Consider the following 20712-nt stretch of genomic DNA (forward strand, 5'->3'; position numbering starts at 1 on the left):
TGCTGCCCTGGTAGAATGTGGTCTTATGTTGTTAGGGACTGGCTTTCCATGTTGTGTGCAGCAGAAACAATTACAGTGTCCTATCCACTTAGAAATAGTCTGCTTTGAGATGGCCTTTCCTTGTGATCCTGCAGCATATGCTACAGACAGTTGCTCTGCTTTGAGATAGATTTTCTTTGTGATCCTGCAGCATATGCTACAAACAGTTGCTCAGTTTTTCTGAATGCTTTTGTTTTCTCCAAGTAGAAGCGTAACTGCCTGTGTATGTCCAAAGTGTGCAGAAGTCTCTCCCCTTTATTCTGGGGATTTGGATAGAATGTTGGCAAATGAATGGTTTAAGAGCCACACTGGATACCACCTTTGGCATAAATGTTGGGTTTGTCCTTAGAGAAACCCTGTCTTGATGAAAGATGATAAAAGGTTCCACTGCCATTAATGCCTGTAGCTCTGAGACTCTTCGTGCTGAAATTATTGCTAGGAGCAGAGCAGTTTTCCATGATGAAAATTTTATATCAGCTGTATAGGCTGGTTCAAAGGGAGGTAAAGTGAGTTTTTCCAAGACAAAGTTGAGGTCCCAAGTAGGTATTGGTGCTCTCCTGGGAGGTTTTACGTTTTTAGCCCCTCTGAGGTATTGCCTTGGTAGTGGATGAGAGAAGATAGGCGGTTCCATGTTATAATGAGCTGAAATGGCAGAGGCATGGATCTTAATAGATGAAAAGGATAGGCCTTTGTCCAACATCCCAGTTAGGTATTGTAAAATCTGAGGGATATTTGGTACAAGTGGGTCAAAGCTTTGTGCCAGGTTCCAGGTGCAGAATCTCTTCCATTTGTCTGCATAAGATTTCCTGGTGCTGGGCCTCTTGGCCTCCAGAATGACATCCATAACAGCTTTAGAGAGAGGTGTGGTCTGACTGTATGTTATCTGCCATGCAGCCAGACTTAAGGTTCTGAGTTGGCTGTGCAGGATCTGGTTGTTTTGTTGAGTCAGAAGTTGAGGTATTTGAGGTAAAGTCCAGGCTGGTCCTTGAGCCAAGTTCTTTAAGATTGGGTACCAGTGCTGGCATGGCCAGTCTGGGGCAATCAGGATAATTTTTGGCCTCTCTTGACTGACTTTTAGGAGCACCTTGGAAAGGAGAGGCAGTGGTGGGAAGGCATAAACTTTTAAGATTCTCCAGCTGAATGAGAGAGCATCCATTTTCCATGCTTGTGGGTGGAAAGTCCTTGTGCAGAATGTTTGTAGCTGGCAGTTGAGAGGGGAGGCAAAAAGATCTATGTCCGGGCACCCCCATTTCTTTGTTATCATGCTGAAGACCTGTGGATTTAGTTTCCACTCGTGAGGATCCATGAGGTTTATGCTTAGATCGTCTGCCAGAGTATTTCTCTTTCTTGGCAGGAATTGTGCTTGCAGACGAACTTGATAGGTCAGTGCTGTGTTTCACAAAGTCATAGCTTGTCTGCAAAGGGGGTATGAACGAGTGCCCCCTTGCTTGTTTATGTACCACATAACTGTGGTGTTGTCCATCTTTAGCAATAGTTGTTCTGGATGCAGTAAGCCCTTGAAAGCTGTCAGGGCATTCTGTACAGCTAGCATCTCTTTTTGATTGATGTGAAGATGCATTTGTTCTGCGGACCACTTGCCCTGAATACATTTTCCTGCCATGTGTGCCCCCCAGGCATAATCCAATGCATCTGTTGTCAGTGTCTGCCTGGCTGTGGGTAAAGTGAAAGGCTGTACCTTGTTGAGGTGACATGCCATTGCCCACCATCGAAACTCCTGTTGCAGGCAGGGAATAAGAGTTATTATTGCTTCCAGGCTGTGGCAATGTTGAGTCCAAACACTTTTTAGATACCACTAACTTCCTCATATGCAGTTTTGCATATGGAATTAGTAGGATGCAGGATGCCATGAACCCCAAAGCCTGCAGAATTTTTCTTGCAGGTAGCTGGGTTTTTGTTGTGATCATTTGAAAATGAGTCAGTTGCCTTTGTTTGTCTGGCATGAGATAAGCCATCTGGGTAGTTGTATTCAAGCTTGCACCCAGGAATATCATCTCTTGAGAGGGCACTAGTTTTGACTTCTTTTCGTTTACTGTGTACCCTAGGCCAACTAGTAATCTTTTTACAAATGCCAGATGCTTTAGAAGAATGTCCTTGCTCTCTGCTTGAATAAGGCAGTCGTCCAAATAGGGATATATTTGAATTCCTTTTTGTCTGCAAAATGCAATTACTGGAGCCAGGCATTTTGTGAAGACCCTGGGCGCAGTAGATAAGCCAAAGGGCAGTGCAGAGAATTGGTAGCGCATTGAGCCAGCTATGAATCTGAGGTATCTTCTGCAGGATTGTCTGATTGGGACATGCAGGTATGCCTCTTTTAGGTCTAAGGTCACAAGCCAAGCCTTCTTGCCCAGCATGGGCAGAAGCTGCTGCAAAATCAACATCTTGAATTTTGGAATATCCAGATATGTGTTTAGAATTGATAGGTTCAGTATTGGTCTCCAGGCTTTGTCCTTTCTGGGCACCAAGAACAGTCTTGAGTAAAATCCTTGCCCCTGCTCTTGCTCTGGTACTTGCTGAATGGCCCTCATGTCCATGAGGAATGAAACTTGTTTTTGTGCCTCTGCCCATTGATTTTTTGGCAGGTCTGGCAAACCATGTGCCCTTGGGCAGGGTATGAAAGCGAAACTTGTGGCCTTGTGACACTATGTTCAAGACCCATTTGCCCTGGGTTATGTGCCAATTTTGATGAAAAAGTGCTATTTTCCCCCCTAATGGTGCTGCCATTAGAAAAGTGCTTGGTGCAGGTATGGGGAAGTCATTGGGACAATTTCCTGTATGGTTGTGATTTGTCATCTCCGCTTTTGGAGGTAGAAGCACCCCATTGTTTAGACCTGTATGAGCCTTGGGGCTGAGATCTGCCTCTAGGGCATCTGTATCTGCCTCTTTGTGGCCTGTCTGACACTGGAAAGGACCAATTCTTTGTAGGCCAGTGTCTGCTAAATCTAGGAGGCTGTACCTGTAAGAAATCCTTGACTGTTTGCATAGATTTTGCTTTGTCCTCTATTTTCTTCAACACCTCTTCTGCTTTAACACCAAAGTATCATGCTGTAATGGAGCATCTAATAATTTTGCTTTAACATGATCAGGCAAATTCTGTTCCTTTAACCAAGCATGCCTCCTGATAACAGAACCCGTAACAGCGGCCATGCAGGAGGCCTCCAAAGAATCAAAACCACATTGCAAAGTATGTTTTCCAACTTGTTCAGCCGCATGCAACAAATCCTGCATTTCTTTGTTTTCTGCGCATTCAGAATTTATCAACATGTTCTGTTTAAGCAGTGACGTAATATATTGATGATACTTAAGCATGTGGAACTGGCAACTTAAAGCCCTTATAGCCAAGGTTGCAGAAGTGTAAATCTTTTTTCCCCATCTATCTAATGTCCTAGAATCCCTGTCAGAGGGGGTAGGGTTTTTTGCAGTGGAAGCCTTGACCCCCTTTGGGACCCTGAGAGATAGTTTCTGGGTCAGCAGCAGGGTTTTTAAAAATAAATTTATGTGAATCAGGAACCCTGTAATATCTGTCTGGCTTAACAGGAGCTGGAGGCAGGGAATCAGGAGTCAGACTGGTCTCTGAAAAAACATCATCTACAATGTCCAACACAGGTGGAATAGCAAGGGGCCTGTGCTGAGGTAGTAAAAGGAAGTCTCTGAGCCTTTTCTTAGAGTCTGAATAATCTTGGCTCTCCCAGTGGAAATGCTCCCTCATGGTATGCAGAGTTTCCCCAAATGAATAATCCTCAGGAGGAGAGGCTGAATGGATTGATTCTTCAGCATCAGAATCCTCATAGGGAGGGAGAGAGTATTCCTGATCAGAAGAGGAATCAGAAGAAATGGAAACCTAATCAGAAGATTCATATTCTGTCTCTTGCCTAGGCCTCTTATCAGGAGGGGGACGGGAACCCCTGATCAAAGTAATTAGGTCTTCGGCCATTTTGAGCATCTGTTTTTTAGGCATGGAGGTCTGTCCATGTGGCTGTTGTACTTGTTTCTTTGTCTTTAAAGGTGCTTTAGTATTTGCCTTTGAAGCTGAAGTCATTTTTACATATAGTTGTGAAGGCCTGAAAACACCCTCAGAAGCCAATGCCTGCTCGGCGGCTCCGGACCCATCTGAGGGAATGGTTTCAGAGGTTCCAATACCTTGAGTATCCAGCAGCCTAGTCGGCTCCACATGGGAGTCGGTAGCGGCCTGTGGCTCTCAAGTAGCAGACGTCAGGGGCTGCGAAAGCGCCTCACTGAGAACCGGCGACTGGCTTAGAAGAAGCCTCGTTGTCAGTTTTGGACTTCGGATGCTTGTCCTTTTCTTTTTCTTTGCGTTTCTTATGAATTGCGGTAGTCGGATGGCTATCCGATGACATTGTGTAATTAAATCTTCTGCCAAAATAACAAAATGCAAAATCGTACCAACGCTTAATAGTGCATTGGTTAAATCTAGCACAGAACTGACAATTAGCTACATCATGCTCAGGGCCTAGGCAAGGAATGCGATAGGAATGAAAGTCCTTATGAGGTATTTGCTTCCCACAAGAAATACAGTTATTAACTTTCTGACATTGGTCTGGAGCAAGAAAAAAGTTTTACCAATGGGGTACCTAGGGTACCTAGCTTTTAATGAAGACTTCGGATCTGAAATTCGAACACAAAAATCGCAGGAGTCGTCCGACCGGCACTTGCAAACTGCTTTTGCTTCGGGCACCGTGCGGCAAGAAAGACTGAAGAAAATGGCGTCAGCTGCATCTTTTATACCCCTGGCGCACTGACGTCAGGGAAGAGGCGACAGCAACCGACGCCGGACCTAGACTTTGGAATTCAGGCCAACTGCGGGTAGCCTGCCAACAGGATAACCCCAATTGTAATGACTGCAACAGTGGAAACACAATGAACATCTGAGAAAAAGCTGAGTGCACACCACAGTGAAGTAAGTAAAATTTTAATGAATAAACGTAAAAGGCTACAGAACAATAAAACAGGCACAAAAGGGTAAGCTCTTTAGCTACCTGACAGGTAGCATTTTCTGACCTAAATCACAACAGTCAAGCCATCTGTATTTCATTGCACTTTATGTCTATTCATTAAAGCTTTACTTACTTCACCATAGTGTGCACCGAACATTTTCTCAGTGGTAAAGAAGAGACAGGAGGAGGACTAATTATTATCCTGTAGGAAAATAAGTACTACAGTGAAAGGACTGGCGTGGAGAAAAAAAGTATGGGGAGAACAGATGATATGGATGGCTGATAAATCACATGGTACATCTTGGTGAGGAAATGGAAAGGACTCCTTGAGAAGATCGTGGATCATTAAAAGAGCAAGTCCAATATTATACGAACAGTGTAAAGTGCAAGGATGGATAAGGAAGTTTCAAGGGACTACTTGCAATATGTATGCAGTCTACAAAGGCCAGTGAACTCAAGTTTTAAGCATAAAGCACAGCAAAAAAAAAAGAATTTATGTACTCACCATAACGTTCCATCTCAGTAGTTAAACTTCATTTTTCTGCAACCTGTGGGTATACGGATCCGTATCGGATCCGAGCCGGCAACTTTTTCTAGCATCAGCTCCAAGCTCCTCCCCTTACCCATAATGCCCTACCATCTCCTATCTTCCCTCAGATCGAGTTTGCTGCAACTAACAATATATATGCAACTCAACCCAATAACCAACCTGAAAACAGGATAAGGTCCAGGGGATGGAGGGAGGGAATGTTGCAGAAAAATAAAGTATAACTATTCAGATGTAACGTTATGGTGAGTACACAACTTCTTTATCTGAAGTAGTTAACTTCATTTTATCTGCAACCTGTGGGACAGAGTCCCCAGCTACTCCGATCCTGGGAGGCCCTTATGGAAGGATATTCATGAGCATCGCAGAGCCAAAGGATGCTCTACCCCTCAAAATCAGATCCAATTTGTAATGGGAAATGAAAGTACGTGAACTGGCTGATGTTACTGCTGCGCAAATATCGTCCAAAGGTACCCTGGACCAAAAAGCAGCAGAAGTCGCCATGGACCTGGTAGAGTGAGCCTTAACTATACCAGAAGGTAATAAACCTTTTGCTTTATAAGCATGTGAAATACAAACAGTGATCCATCTGGCTAAAGAAACTTTAGAAATAGCTTTTCCCATGAATGCTTCGGAAAAAGAAACAAACAATTGGTCAGTCTTGCGGAAAGATTTCGTTCTATGAAGATAAAAGCAAAGTTGTCTGTGAACATCCAACAAATGGAGTTTGTACTCACCTTTATTTTGAAAGTTGGGAAAGAAAACGGGCAGATTAATGGACTGGTTTATGTTCGTTTAAGATGCCACTTTAGGTAAGAAGGAAGGGTTAGTACGGAGGGGAAACCCTATCCTTATGGAAGACCAAAAAAGGAGGCACAGCAGACAAAGCTTGAAGCTCAGAAACTCTCCTAGCCGAAGTGATAGCTACTAGGAAAGCTGTCTTCCAGGACAAAAATTTTAAGTCCACAGACGCTGCGGGTTTGAAAGGAGGGGCAACTAATGCTTGTAAAACAAAAGTAAGGTGCAAAGGAGGTACAGAATCCTTGACAGGGGGCACAGCAGACAAAGCTTGAAGCTCAGAAACTCTCCTAGCCGAAGTGATAGCTACTAGGAAAGCTGTCTTCCAGGACAAAAATTTTAAGTCCACAGACGCTGCGGGTTTGAAAGGAGGGGCAACTAATGCTTGTAAAACAAAAGTAAGGTGCAAAGGAGGTACAGAATCCTTGACAGGGGGCCGCAGCAGAAAAGTACCTTTGAGAAAAGCCTTACACAGCCTAGAGGAGGTTAAGGCCATGTTGTCTACGCCAACGTGAAAACTGGAAATGGCTGCCAATTGTACTTTCACTGTGGAGGAACTAGCTCCTTGCTGAAAAATACTAGACAGTAAGTCCAACACCGCTGGAACAGGAGCTGTAAAGGGATCTATTTCTCTCTGTGAAGCCCAAATGGAAAAGCGCTTCCATTTACTGCAATATAGTTTTCTAGTGGAATCTTTAAGAGAGGTCACTAGAATCGATTTGACCTGGGATGAAAGACCGGGAGTCCTAGCGATTAACGAAACTGGAGCAACCAAGCTGTAAGCTTGAGGCTGCCCAGATCGGGTGGATGTGTCCCCGACGGATGGGAAATTAGATCCGGGCAGGGATCCAGAACCCACGGGGGAGCTAATAGATGAGACCAAAGGAATGGGAACCAAACCTGACGAGGCCAGAACGGGACAATGAGGATCACTTTGCACCGTAGTCGCCAAGCTTTCTTTAGAAACTTCGGAATGAGTGGCAATGGAGCATAAGCATACAGAAGCCCGGGGGGGCCAAGCATGGACTAGAGCGTCTCTGGAGACTTCCCGTGATGAGGGAATCAGAGCTAAGAACTCGCTGCACTTCGTGTTGGATGGAGATGGGAAGAGATCACAGCAAGGCTGACCCCATGCCAGGAAAATCTCCTCCGCTACCGACTGTTTCAGAGACCACTCGTAGGGCATCAGAATGGCCCGGCTCAATCTGTCCACTAAAATGTTGGAGCGCCCCGGGATGTGCGTTGCCATCAGACACTGACTGGTGGAAATTGCCCATTCCCACACTCTCATGGACTCGCGACATAGCGGGTAGGATCTTGTTCCCCCCTGCTTGTTGATATACCAGATGACCGACATGTTGTCTGATTGAATTGCAATCAATCCGAGAGGGAGGACAATGTGAAAGGCTTCCAACGCTAAAAGCACTGCCCTCATCTCCAGAACATTTATGTGCAAATTAGTCTGTTTGGGACCACGTGCCTTGGACTGTCCTTCACAAACAGTGTCCCCCACCAGAGTTGGGAGGCGTCCGTGGTCACTGTGGTTTGGACTGGGGTTGATGCAAATGGACGTCCTGTTGATATCTCCGGTGACGTTAGCCACCAAAGAAGGGATGTCCTGCAGACGTGGCTAATCTTGATCGGAAATTCCATGGGTAGGTCTAGCCAGGACCACTGGACCGCCAGAGTCCATTGAAGAACCCGCATGTGAAGACGTGCATATGGGAGAATAGATATGGTGGCAGCCATGGAGCCCAGAACCCAGAGAACCTCGTTCGCCTTTGAAGACTGGGTGTTCGCTATCTGAGTTATGTAGCCCCTAAGATGTAGAATCCTGTCTGGAGTTAGGAATACCTTCATCTGCAAAGTGTCTAACCATGCCCCAGTGAAGTCTAGAATTTGTACTGGTTGCAAATGGGATTTGTGAACATTGACTGTAATTCCCAATGAGTCTGCTAATCGAGTTAAATAATCTCGGGCCAGACACAAGTGATGCTTGCTGTGCGCAGCGAGAAGCCAGCCGTCCAGGTAAGGAAACACCTGAATACCCTGAAGTCTCAGGTGGGCCGCTACAACTGCCATTACCTTGGTGAACACCCTGGGGGCTGTGGTGAGACCAAAGGGTAGGGGCCCTGAACTGAAAGTGATTGGCTCCCAGCCGTAAGCGCAGAAACCTCCTGGAGCTTCTATGTATTTTGATGTGGTAGTAAGCATCCTGAAGGTCTAACGAGCACATCCAGTCGCACTCTTGGAGATAAGGTAGAATGGACTTGTAGAGTGACCATCCAGAATTTCTGTTTTGCTACTGACAGGTTTAGTGTGGACAGGTCTAGTAAGGGCCTGAGGTCCCCTGTCTTTTTTGGCACCAAAAAGAACCTTGAGTAGACGCCTAATCCGGACTGGTCGGGGGGAACCTTTTCGATGGCTCGTTTGATAAGCAGCTTTGAAACCTCTAGAGCTGCGGCCTCCCTGTGAGCAGGTGGAACATCCGGGAGGTTTCTTGTAACGTTTGGAGGGGCAATGAAAGGAATAGAGTAACCTCTGGATATTATCTGAAGAACCCAGCGATCTGCCGTAATGGACTCCCATGCCGGTGGGTGTAAGGACAGTCGGGCAACCCCTCAGGGCTGCTGACCGGGTCTATCAGAAAAGGGTTCCCTAGACCCGAAATTCCTGGGACCCCCTCTATCTCTGGGTCAACATTGATCTTGCCCCCCCCCCCCTCTGCCTCTGGGGGAATAGCTGTCCTGAGAATCCCGGGAAAACTGAGATTTTTGGAACCACATCATCTTCTGCCCTCTGATTCCTAGAGAAGGGCCGCTGAGGGTTAGAGAAGTGGACTCAGATGGCAGACAAAGTCTTCCTGTCCTCTTCGCTCCGGACCAGTGTGTCACGTACTGTCTTCCCAAAGAGGGAAGAGGCGTTGTAGGGAGCGTTGATAAACGACACCTTGAAAGGGTCCGCGAACTGACACAATCTGAGCCAGGCATGACGCCTCATGGCTATTCCTGTCCCAGCTGCTCTAGCTGCTCCTTCCATGACGTGAGAAAGTAGCCGCATAGATGTATTTAAGACCCAATTTCAGAGTAGACATTTTCGCCAAAAACAGCTGTTTGTCCTGCAGTGATAAAGACTCTGGGGGTGACTCAGCGAATTCCAAAGCAAGGTCTCGCTGAAGTCGAATCACATGTGCCAAATAATTCAGCGCACGGATAGAAAAAGTCGCTGAAGAGTAGAGTATACGCGCTTCCCCCAAACCTATCCACTGACCTGGACTCCTTGTCTGGAGGGTAGACTAAGGAACTCTCCCATGTTAGTTCCTTCCTTGTGGCCGCTGCGACCAACATAGCATCAACTGGGGCTCCTTTCGACCAGGGTTGTCTATCCGAAGGAGGAAATAAGACCTTGTCAGGAAGTTTGGGGATGCGCTCTACGGTGTCGCGCTCCTACCATGCCCTCGTGGTGATGAGGTCCACCAAGGGGTCTGCTGGTGGAGACACCCAGTAAGTAGATGGCCCGTGCCAAAGGCCTCCAGGAACACTGACTTATCCCCAGAAGGTTTTGTGGCTGACAAACCTCCCCTCTGGCTGAGGATTTCCATACTTTCTCCGAAGGAGACGTCTTCGGGAGGTGACCTGGGGGAACCTTCTCCTTCATCCAAGTCAGTGGTGAGGGACTCGGGGGAGTCCAGGTGCCTCCTTTTGCACTTACACTTGTGGTGGCCCTCTTCAGTGGGACTTTCAGAAGGGGATCCGTGAGCTGCAGGGGTTTCCTCGGGGAAAATGACCTGGGGATCCTCTGGCACGGGCTGTCCCTGAGACAGGATGAAGGGAGTAGTCGCCAAATCCAGGGGGGCCTGGGTGGTATCCGAGATAATGGGCTGGGGTCTCAATCCCTGGGAAAGAACAACTCTCCACCACTTTGAAGGCCAAAGGAGAAGTCCTCCCCGGATCTGAAGCGGGGACCGGGACCGATGACAGGGTAGTCTGAGGTCCAAGGGAATGGATCGGGTCTGAAAAGGTCGGAGCCGAAGAATCCATTCCCCCGGGTCTGACTCCCTGTCCGCGGCTCTGAGAATCACTCGGATCCGAGCAGGTCGGATCCGAGGAACTCAAGTTAACAGCCGGAGTCGAGGTTGGAGGAACCGTCAGCGCCGAGCTACCAGCTCCGAAGAACCTCGGATCCAAAAGCCCCGAAGCATGGATCGGGGAAGGAGAGATGGGGTGGAAAAGAGGCATGGAGGTCGCCCCTCCAGAGGGAGAGGGACATGGCAAGACTCCCATCTGAATTTGGGTCTAAAGAAATCTCCGCATCATCCTGTCCATATCCATTTCCGACAGGCTCCGAGTCTAACTCAGAGAGGCCACCGACTTGGATCTGGCTGGTCTGCACAGAGGAGTGGAGGGCCTCGGGTCTGAAAGTTCCAACAGCTCTGGTGAGAAACATGGTGACCGGAGCCAAGGAGAAACAGGCCTCTTGGACTTGGAAGGAGGGCTGAGAAACAGCTCCCTGTCTGGGGATCTCTTGCGATGCCTTTCTTTCTTTTTCTCCCTTTCTTCTCTGCATTTTTCCTTTTCCTTCTCTTTATCTTTGTCAGCCTCACTGACCGAAGATCTGTCCTTAGAGGACCCATCGCCAGACGAAGAGGGAGGTTGAGTCCCTGTCTGGGAGGGTGTACCAAAGACAGAGGCAGAATCCAGCATGGCAACTGGGAGAAGGCCTTTGGTGACTAGCTTGGCCTTATGATCCCTAAGGGCCCTGGAGTTGAAGCCTGAACAAATAGCACACTGGGTAGAAAGGTGTGCTACTCCTAGACATATCACACACAGTGTGACCATCAGCAGGGGAAAGCTTATGGCCACACTGTACATTTTTTGAATACAGGCTTTGGCTGATCAGCCATAGTCCTGCGTTCAAAGGTAAGGATACTACCTTCCCACAAAAAAAAAAACACACACACACAAGTAGGGGAAGGGCAGGCCTGAAACTACTCTACTACCAACAAAACTTTTTTTTTTTTTTTTACACTAACGACCAACGCGCTACTAAAGAAGGGGAGGAAGGGTAATCCTACACAAGCACATTATATAAGACAAAATTTCCACTTACTATCCCTTTATAGCTCAGAGCAAAGGAGACCACGATGCACACTACTGGCGCGGCAAACGAGATCTGAGGGAAGATAGGAGATGGTAGGGGGAGGAGCTCGGAGCTGATGCTAGAAAAAAGTTGCCGGCTCAGATCCAATACGGATCTGTATACCCACAGGTTGCAGATAAAATGAAGTTAACTACTTCAGATTACCAAGTGTTAAAAATATTAATGGTATGCATGAAATTTAGTAACTATAGTGAGTCCTTTTAAAGCAAACATTCCTACTGCATCAGCTGAGCTATGATAGGATCCCTTCTTGATGGTTCCTATGACTGGGTTCTTCCTGTTTATCACAACCTTGCATTTTTCCTGGAAAATCCTGCATAGTGAGGTGCACACGCACAGTTCTTGTGCACATCAGAATGTCATGCTAACTACATAAGCATGGCTAGCTCATTAATTCAACCACTTCCTGCAAGTCAAAAAAATAACGGAGAACTGACATTTTCAATACAAATAAACTGAATACTGAGATGTTGATATAAAAATGGAAGTCTGACTTCTTGAGCTACAATCAATATGATAATACTTGTCTTTTTTACATACCGTCAACAAAGATACATTCCTAAAGCAAGCACTAGAAGCAGCCATACCACATGTTGAAGTGGCCTTTGACTACCACATATTCCAAGGGATGATTAGCTGCATCATGGCAAGTGATGATGCAGCTGAAAATCAATCTGGAAAGAGAATGATTGCTAGCTATAAGCAAAGGTGTAGCCAGGCATACTCTCTGCACTCTACTGGGTACTTTGTTTTTCTGATCATAATAAAAACATGCTTTTTTCAGGTTGTATTACACCTGCAATTGTCTAAATGAATGCCTTTAAGAGATTCAATATTGCTAATCTAAAAACAATATTTTTAATAGTATTAAGGGAAACTTGGGTACATTAACTACTTCACTAATGAAGGTAGAAATGCCGAAACCAGTATGCTGATATATTTATATAGATTTTGATCATTGATGATTAAAGAATTTGGATGCTGACTTTTGTGTGTGCTAGCTCTTTTAAATTTGGATTTTACACTACTACTGACCATCTAGTTCTCCCTCCTGGTCTCCTTAGTGATCTTCTCCTTTACCCTTGGCAAGAGCCCTACTGCTCACTCATTCCTTTGTGGTGAGGGGAGAGAGGACTGGGGCAAGGGCGGTCAACCATACATAGGAATGTATTTCCTCTCAACTCCCTAGCATTATATCCCACTGTAAATGCTTGGTTTCAGCACTGGGGCTGGATTGCAATAACCATGTCTTGCACCAGACTGTTCCTCTCTTCTCTAAGGGCTGTAAACCACCAAGACTACCCCACCCCTAATAAAGCTTCCTTGGTCTCCACCAACGAAATCATGCCTCAAATGTACCTCATAACAGGTTTACCCACATCTTCGCCCAACTTATAAGTAAGGACATGGCATCCAGGTCCAAGGAAGTCATAATACCACTTTATTCAGCCCTTATCAGACCAAAAACTGAGAATAATGTCCCCTAAAGCATGTATCTGACCAGACATATGCAATAGTTGGAATGCCCACAAAGGTTCCTTACCAGGAGAATCCAGCATATAAACACATTATCCCATACAGACTGCCTTACATCACTATCTCTGTATTTTCTCTCTTACAGGTTACCAACAGGCGATCTATGCCTGGTATACAAGGCATCCTCAGATCCATCTCTGATGGACCTTTTGCACATCTGCAAAACAAACAGCATCTGGACCACTAGATCCAAGGATTTAAAATTTACTTGTTTCATAAGACATGACAGTGAGAGAGATGCACGTCCCAGAGGATCCCACACCTCTCATCCTCTTAGTGCAAGAAATCTGGACAAAGCCTAACAAAATAATACTCCTTTCTCTCTTAAACCAGTCCCAATTATATACAAAGTCTCCTAACCAAAATAAAACCATGTACTCCTGCTGTAGATCAGTTACCTGGTGAATTTCTTAAACTTGCTGCTAAATCTATCTCCTATCCTATAGCGATTCTGATTAACCGACTGCTCTATCTCTGAACAGTACGTCCCCCTGCTTTGGAAAATATCTCATGTCATACCCCTTCACAAAGAAGGCCCCTCTACCGAACTTTCTAACTATAGGCCCATACGGGGCTGTTACAGTCAAAAATTCAACTCCCACTGGACACCAAACATTTGTTTGGTGAAGGATGACCCAACTGCCACACACCTCCCCAGACTGGCCCAACAGTTCCTATTAGGTCAGGGAGACCTGGGAGTCTTGGGTCCTGAGCATCCCTGAGGCATTGTCTGGTTACTCTTTTGGTATCATTATCATTTACCACTGCACAGCACTAGCAAAGGCTTTCAAACAACAAGGTCAGCATCTCTGAGACCTGAAAGGCCTTCTCAGCAACAGTCTTACTTCCATGAGACCTGGATTCCAATTTACCTTCTAAGCTTTGGCCCTTTTCACTGTGCTACAGTCATATGCTAATTCTGCACAAAGGACTCTGCTGATGATCCCCATAAGAGAAGATTTCAAAAGCAATCATCCTCTTGGTGGCATGACAGGCCATGAGCCTCCTCCTTTGGCACCTCCAGGTGCCAGTGCTGAAATGCTAACAGTTGTGACAATTTCTTCATACTATGCTCTTCCAGAAAAATAGAAGTAATTTAGGATGGAGGTCTTGGCTACTATTTGGCAGCCACAAGGTCACTTTATGATTTGCACCTAGGAACTAAGCATGCAAACTTTTCAGCAAAGCTTATCAGGATTCAGATCCAAATGGAAGAAAAGAACCAGTCTTAGGAGCGTGACATACAGGGAAGGAGTTCTGGCTATACACAAAATGACTCGAGGTTGAGTAATAGCTCAACAGCCAGTGAAGAAAGCCAAATGGAGATATGGAAATATGCAGCTAGGTTGATCTTGCCCATTTTGGAGAGACCTGTAAACATGAAAGGAAGACATCAGCTCTTACTTGGGGTTTTAACTCAAGATCTCCAGCATTCCACGCTGGTGTCACTGCTTTTGGTTTAGCAAGAGGTTCCACGCAGCTGGATGCTGAGTTTTTCTTTAACTCATTACATCTAAGTGACGCCTCCAGGTGCACGTGCAGTTAACTCCTACTGACACCTCTAGGTGTCATTGCTTGTTCATATTTGCATCAATAATTCCAAAACCTTGCTATGTACAAGGTTTTAAAACATTTCTTAAAGCTTACACAATGGCAAACTCAACTGCACTAATATTTGACCTCTATCTAGTGCAGTTAAAGGGATACTGACTGTTTTTATGATATTAATTTGCATAGATATACTTTTCACATTTTTCTAAATATTTTAACAACCAAATAACACAGACATAAACCCCTTAGCCTCATAGGAAAGCTCTCAGCTAGATGAATAAAATGCTGCTGACAGTATGTGTGTAACTTGAGTGGTTGCTGAGATATTGTAAGTTGTTTACAAAATATTACAAACATAATTGTTTATTGTGAATTATAAAATTCAGTTTAAGACCTAGACCCTAAAGAATTCTACCACTATAAAAATAGTTTGTGCTGAAGAGTTTGCCATTGATACTTCTTTCATAACCCCTATGGTTCAGAGATATGAACATTTGTCTGAAATGTGAAGACATAATTTGATTCTGTCACAAGGTTTAAGCCCCACCCATTGGAAGTTACAATGTAAACTTCCTGAGCTTCGCTGAAGTGAATGAGTTAAAAGCCCCTTTTCCTTTCAGCTAGGAAACCCCTAGCATGGTAATTAAAGATAAATTATATATATATATATATATATATATATATATATATTTATATATATATAGATATACATATATATAACATATATGTATTTTCCACGGTGGTACGGCAGTAGCACTGTTACCTCACAGCAAGAGGTTCTCCCGTTCGATTCTCGGCTTGGCTTGGGAGTGCCTTCTGTGTGGAGTCTGCATGTCCTCCCCACGGTTGGGTAGCATCCGAAAGACATGCGTGCGTAAATGGGCATGCCTTCGTTGAAGGTTGGGTGTCGAGCTGGCACCTCGGCTTTTCGTAAAAATCTACTGCCAATCATTAGCGGACCGACAAACAACAACATATATATATATATATATATATATATATATATATATATATATCTATATGGGTCCATGGGTCCAGGACTATTGCTCAAGCGGACGTTTCATCGAATGTGAAACGGCCGGACATAATTACGCGAAAGTGCTTTTCACTGAAGAAGAACTTTCTCGTAAGTATGCCTGGTGCGGAGATCACACTACAGTGGGGATAAGGGAAAATTCTCTTTTCCCCACTGTAATACAACCTCGGAGTGAGAATATTAACGTAGGGGGGTGTGGGGGGTGCAGGGGGGGATTGCCCCCCCCCTCAAAAACATATATATTTTTTTTGCACACACTAACAAAAGCGCTTTTTCGGTGAAAGCGCTTTCGTTAAAGTGTGTTCGGTGATCGTGGATTCGGACTGTTGAACTTTCTTTCATCAGTCCTAGATCCATATAGACATACATATACACAAGACACACACATACTCACAATTGTAAAGAAAGTATTCTGCTTAGGCATGGTTTTAAAATCTTGGGGGGGGGGGGGGGGGAGAAAAATATCAGAGCTGATATTCCCAGCTGAAGGGAAAATGGGCTTTTAATGAAAAACTTAACACCTATCTGCCTTAGTGATCCTGGGCTTAAGTACCAAAGAGTGGATATTTTCCTTTCATGTTTACAAGATTCTAAAACCACAGCTATGCAAAAGGCTTTTTCTGCATGTGTGTGTGCATGTAATTTGACTATTGTGGAGAGAAGTTTAAGTCTTGTCACCTAGGGAATACACAATACTGCACTCCAGCAGAAAGGAACTTAAGAGCTAAACAGAGTCAAAGTGATACTAGCCAAGGGTAGCAAGTATGGAGAAGTGTGCACACACAGGAATTTGGTGTAGTCAGGAGGCATCACTGCATTATCTGGCTAGAAGTGGAAGAAGTTATTAGAGGCATTAAAAACCTTTACCTTTTGTAGGATGGCCACTATCTCAGGTTTCATTTCTAATGCATGTGCTGATACTAGATCACACAAGAACAACTGGGTCAATAGAGGACACAGCCTAGTGGACACAGGGGGAGAGGGGAGTAATAGTTAAAAAGGACAGCCTAAAAAGAATAATATAAAGCAAGATGAGGCAACAGTTACTTGTAGGAGGTGCTAGCAAGAGAGAGATTGAAAAGAATGTGCCACTTCCAAGGAAGAAAATGGATAAATTAGAGCTTGTCCACACAAATACTGAACAGCTGCATGAATTAAAAATTAGGGAGGCACTAGACAGAAATTATACTAATAATACATGGTTCAGTGTGAAATGCAAGTGCCTTATCAAAATGGATGAAAGTGATCAGGGGAGTCTCTCAGGACTAGGTGCTGGGATCTCTCTCCTTTTTGGTGTTTACTTCTCAGGTCTCCAAGTCCTCCGTTATCAAAGTTTACAGAGGGCTGCAAACTGGGAATTGTTAAGTCACCCTCTGAAATCCAAACCCTCCATAATGAATTCTTCCTATTAAACTCTTGCTAAACTTAAACAGGCTCAAATTAAATCATCACTCTTGCTAGACAAACCCTTCCCATCTTTATACTGTCTAGACAATACACCTCTGTAAAATGAAAATGTAGTTAGAGACCAGGTACTTGGGGTTGATAGCTCCTTCTCTTTTAACCATAATATAACAGTTCTCAGAAGATCCTTTTATTTAGCCCAACTAATTTCTAAAGAAATAACATTAAGGTCTAAAGAAATAATCACTTCTTTATACTCAGCATCGATCAGGCCAACTTTGAGTGCAATGCCCCTTTTAGGATGGATATCATTAACAATTACAAATACTCCAAAAGTTCCTAACCAAAAATATCACAGCTCCAAGTCCCTGAGTCACCAAGAGCGGCTGGAAGCCATACCCTTTGTTCGGTATTTTATAGATTTCCTAATGGTAAATCTCTGTCTCGCTTACAGAGCTATTAAAAACCACATTATCCTGGACCTCATGTTTCACTACAAGTCCAATTTTTCCACTACTACAACAGACTTAAATTTTCACAAACAGATACATAAAACACAGTGAGGGGCCAGGCTTATAACCCAGCACTTCCAAACCTCTGGAATAAACTTCACCTGCATGTTAAATAATGTGAGTTACCACCTTCATTTAATTATAAATTAGACTTGATGAATATCCACAAATTTACTCCAGGATGGCCAGTATAACCCTCTTGCTGGAAGTCAAGGTGAGAATAGTCTTGAGACCTCTGAATATCTATTAATCTACGATACCAGGGGAGTTAATGGGAGATGCAACAAAAACAGTGATAGACTGAAGAGGAGTGGGTTTTGATCTTAAGGAAAAAATCTGAAAAGTACAGATGAAAATAAAGCGAGTGTGTAAGCTTGTGGATTTACATCAAGAAGGGGATTATGAAGTGTATGACAACATGCAATAACAATAAGGAAATCTTTTTGGTTAAATAAACAAAGGAGGGGCTACAAAAAGGAGACGTATGCTAGCTCTGTAGCATACAAGGATAAAGCCATGGATATGACTCAGATTAACAGGGTCTGACAGTACTGGTGGGTGCTGGAAGAGCATGGCAGGGTAAGATGGAATTCAGGAGCTTATGCCAGTTCACTCAACCCTGGGGAAGGAAGATGGTGGTCCTACTCAGCCGAATGGATGTGGCCCAAAGCTTGTACGATGCCAAAGGGCCACAGAACAAGAAGACATGCATTTAGTGATCCCAAGCTTGTAAATGTACCACTCACTATCATGAGTGCAGGATGCCCCAGCAGTGACATGTGCTCATACCATAAGCAGGAGCAGAGTTAGGACAAATAAGCCCTCACTGTCAGCATGCCTGTGAAGGCATAAATCACTACCATGGCAGCCTGTATGAAAATCCGGAACAGTGTGAGGGATAAATGTAAACAGCTGCAATGTAAAACACAAAACTAACGTACACAGAGGACCCCCCTCTAAGTATGACTCACTTCTACTGCACACCATTGTTACAACTGTAAAATGAAGTGCTTGGTTAAGCAGCTGTAGGCACTAAATGCATTCGCACCGTTTCTGTTCACGGCATAAAATGCTCACAGAGCATCTTCAGTAAAGTCAAAGCTAACAAAATCTTGTTGAAGATTGTCATGCCCTTACAGTGCAGAACACCTACTTTCTGTTTACATGATCACTAAATAACCAGAAAAGTGATGTTTCTTACTAAAAGATTTTCCCTTTTTCCACTGTACTTCTTTCCAAACCACACTTCCACCCATACTTCTCAAATGCTGAGCATTAAAAATCATAGCAGTGGCCTATAAACAGTCATAACAGAGGATCAGCAAGAGGAGCATTTTCTTACTTTTCACAGTAGAATGGCCCTATACAATTTTTATATGCTTACTTTTCTTGCTTAATGAGATACTGTAAAGTGTCTTCCTAAACCTTTAACATGTTTTACTTACATATCTTGGTTGACTTAAGTAAAGACAATGTCTTACCTGTAATATTCAGTAGTCATCAGTTTTTCCAAGAAACTTTACCTACTTTAGAAAGCCTACAAAACACTTCAGTAGATCTCAAAACAAGTAACTACTGACATCTACAGATAAATTTTGGATTAATTTTGACTTCCCGATTAACACCCTTTATGCTTTTACTTACAGTTTGTGGAGGTGCACGATGGCGTAGAAGCTTCATTTCCCTCTCAAGTTCAAGCTCTTTCAAATGCAGGTCATGTTGCCTCTCTCTCTCTTGTTCCTGTGCTTCTAGTCGTATCTGCCAAAGTGCGGCTTGAGTCCTCTGCCTCTCCATGTCAGCATTACGTCTATTCGCCTCTTCCTGCTCCTCTGCTTTCAGTTTTATTCTCTGCAGCTCTTCCTCAGTCTTTGCCTTAATCAGAGCAAGCTCCTTCTCCAACATTTGAGCTTTACTGGGTGACTCATTTTCACCCTTGGCAGCCTTTGTCTTATCATCAAAGACGGCGGAATAAGTTGTGCTCTGTAATGATTGGCATTACAGAGGTAAGGTAGCTAGTCTGAAATCACATTTAGCTTAAAACAAAATTCCCTAAATTTGGCAACATAGAAATAATCAGTCATACTTACTTAATTATTAGGAATATACTGAGATATACCAGTTATGTCCAAAATCCAAAGTGTGATATGTAATTTGTTATAACCTGGCTTTGCATCAGCAGCAATAGTGGCAGGTTTTTATCTTTAACATATATTAAAATAAACTTCCTCATTACACTTAGTAGACAAATAAATGTTAGTCTTATTTCAAAGTTTACATGTGTGAGCATAGCCAGACATTTCTAATATGCATACTGAACTCACACACTTACTACTTGTTAATAATGGTTACCCTTTATAAGAGGTTATATTATACTTTCACACAATGCAGCTATCATGATTATAACAATGTTTTCCTTGTTATTGCTTTGTAGTTTATTTTATTTATTTATTTTTTACATTTTGCACACTTTGGTATATAATACAATCCTAGTAATACTGCATTATCACTACTGCCATCCATGACCTGGACTGTGGCTGTCTGTAATGGGCCCTAGGACCAGTCCACCTGCCTGGATAACAAGCATAAAATAAACAAAAATAAAATTGCACACATTTATTAATATAGTCCTGTGATCCTGGTCCCAGACAATGAGCCTTACAAAGCTGCAACTATGATACCAATTAACTGTGTCTACAAACCAAGAATACACAAAAGAGGAGCTCCTTTCATGCAAACTCTCTATCCTATGTTGGGCCATAAGAAACTGTGGGGTGACTGCACTGCTTGCTAACATGTACTCCTAATGGATCCTTTTAATGGTATTCTTTACCTACTATAAGATAGGACAGTTTACACTTAATGTGTCTAACAGTGTTCCAGAAATGTTTGATACTAATTACCAACTAATTTTACTAGGGTGCAACCATAACCTCTTACCTAGCAATGAAAACTAACTAGCAGCAACCACTACCAAAAATGCCTTATGTGAGAGTTGTTGCAATCGGCAGACTTGCATCGCCACAGTTACTGTATTTATGTCCGCTGTTGTGAAGCTTATCTTTGACTCTGACTGAAAATATGCTTACTGAACTTGGTGGTAATTGCACCCCCATTAGGCAGTCTTCAGTTTGTTGCTTTCCCCCCTGTAGTCCCTGT

At 43.9% G+C, this 20712-nt stretch overlaps 1 protein-coding gene across 3 annotated transcripts in view; it reads right to left on the minus strand.

The window, feature by feature from the left end:
- EMD (emerin) overlaps positions 1-20712 on the minus strand; it is a 1082425-nt gene that overhangs the window by 202525 nt on the left and 859188 nt on the right. For all 3 annotated transcript variants that reach the window (XM_044080328.1, XM_044080330.1, XM_044080331.1), the window contains exon 8: positions 19201-19536. In XM_044080328.1, coding sequence (XP_043936263.1) covers positions 19201-19536 — 336 coding nt within the window. The remainder of the gene's footprint in view (positions 1-19200; positions 19537-20712) is intronic.

Source organism: Protopterus annectens, chromosome 8.part0, assembly GCF_019279795.1.
Source record: "Protopterus annectens isolate FY-2018-M chromosome 8.part0, PAN1.0, whole genome shotgun sequence".
Classification (NCBI taxonomy): Eukaryota; Metazoa; Chordata; order Ceratodontiformes; family Protopteridae; genus Protopterus; species Protopterus annectens.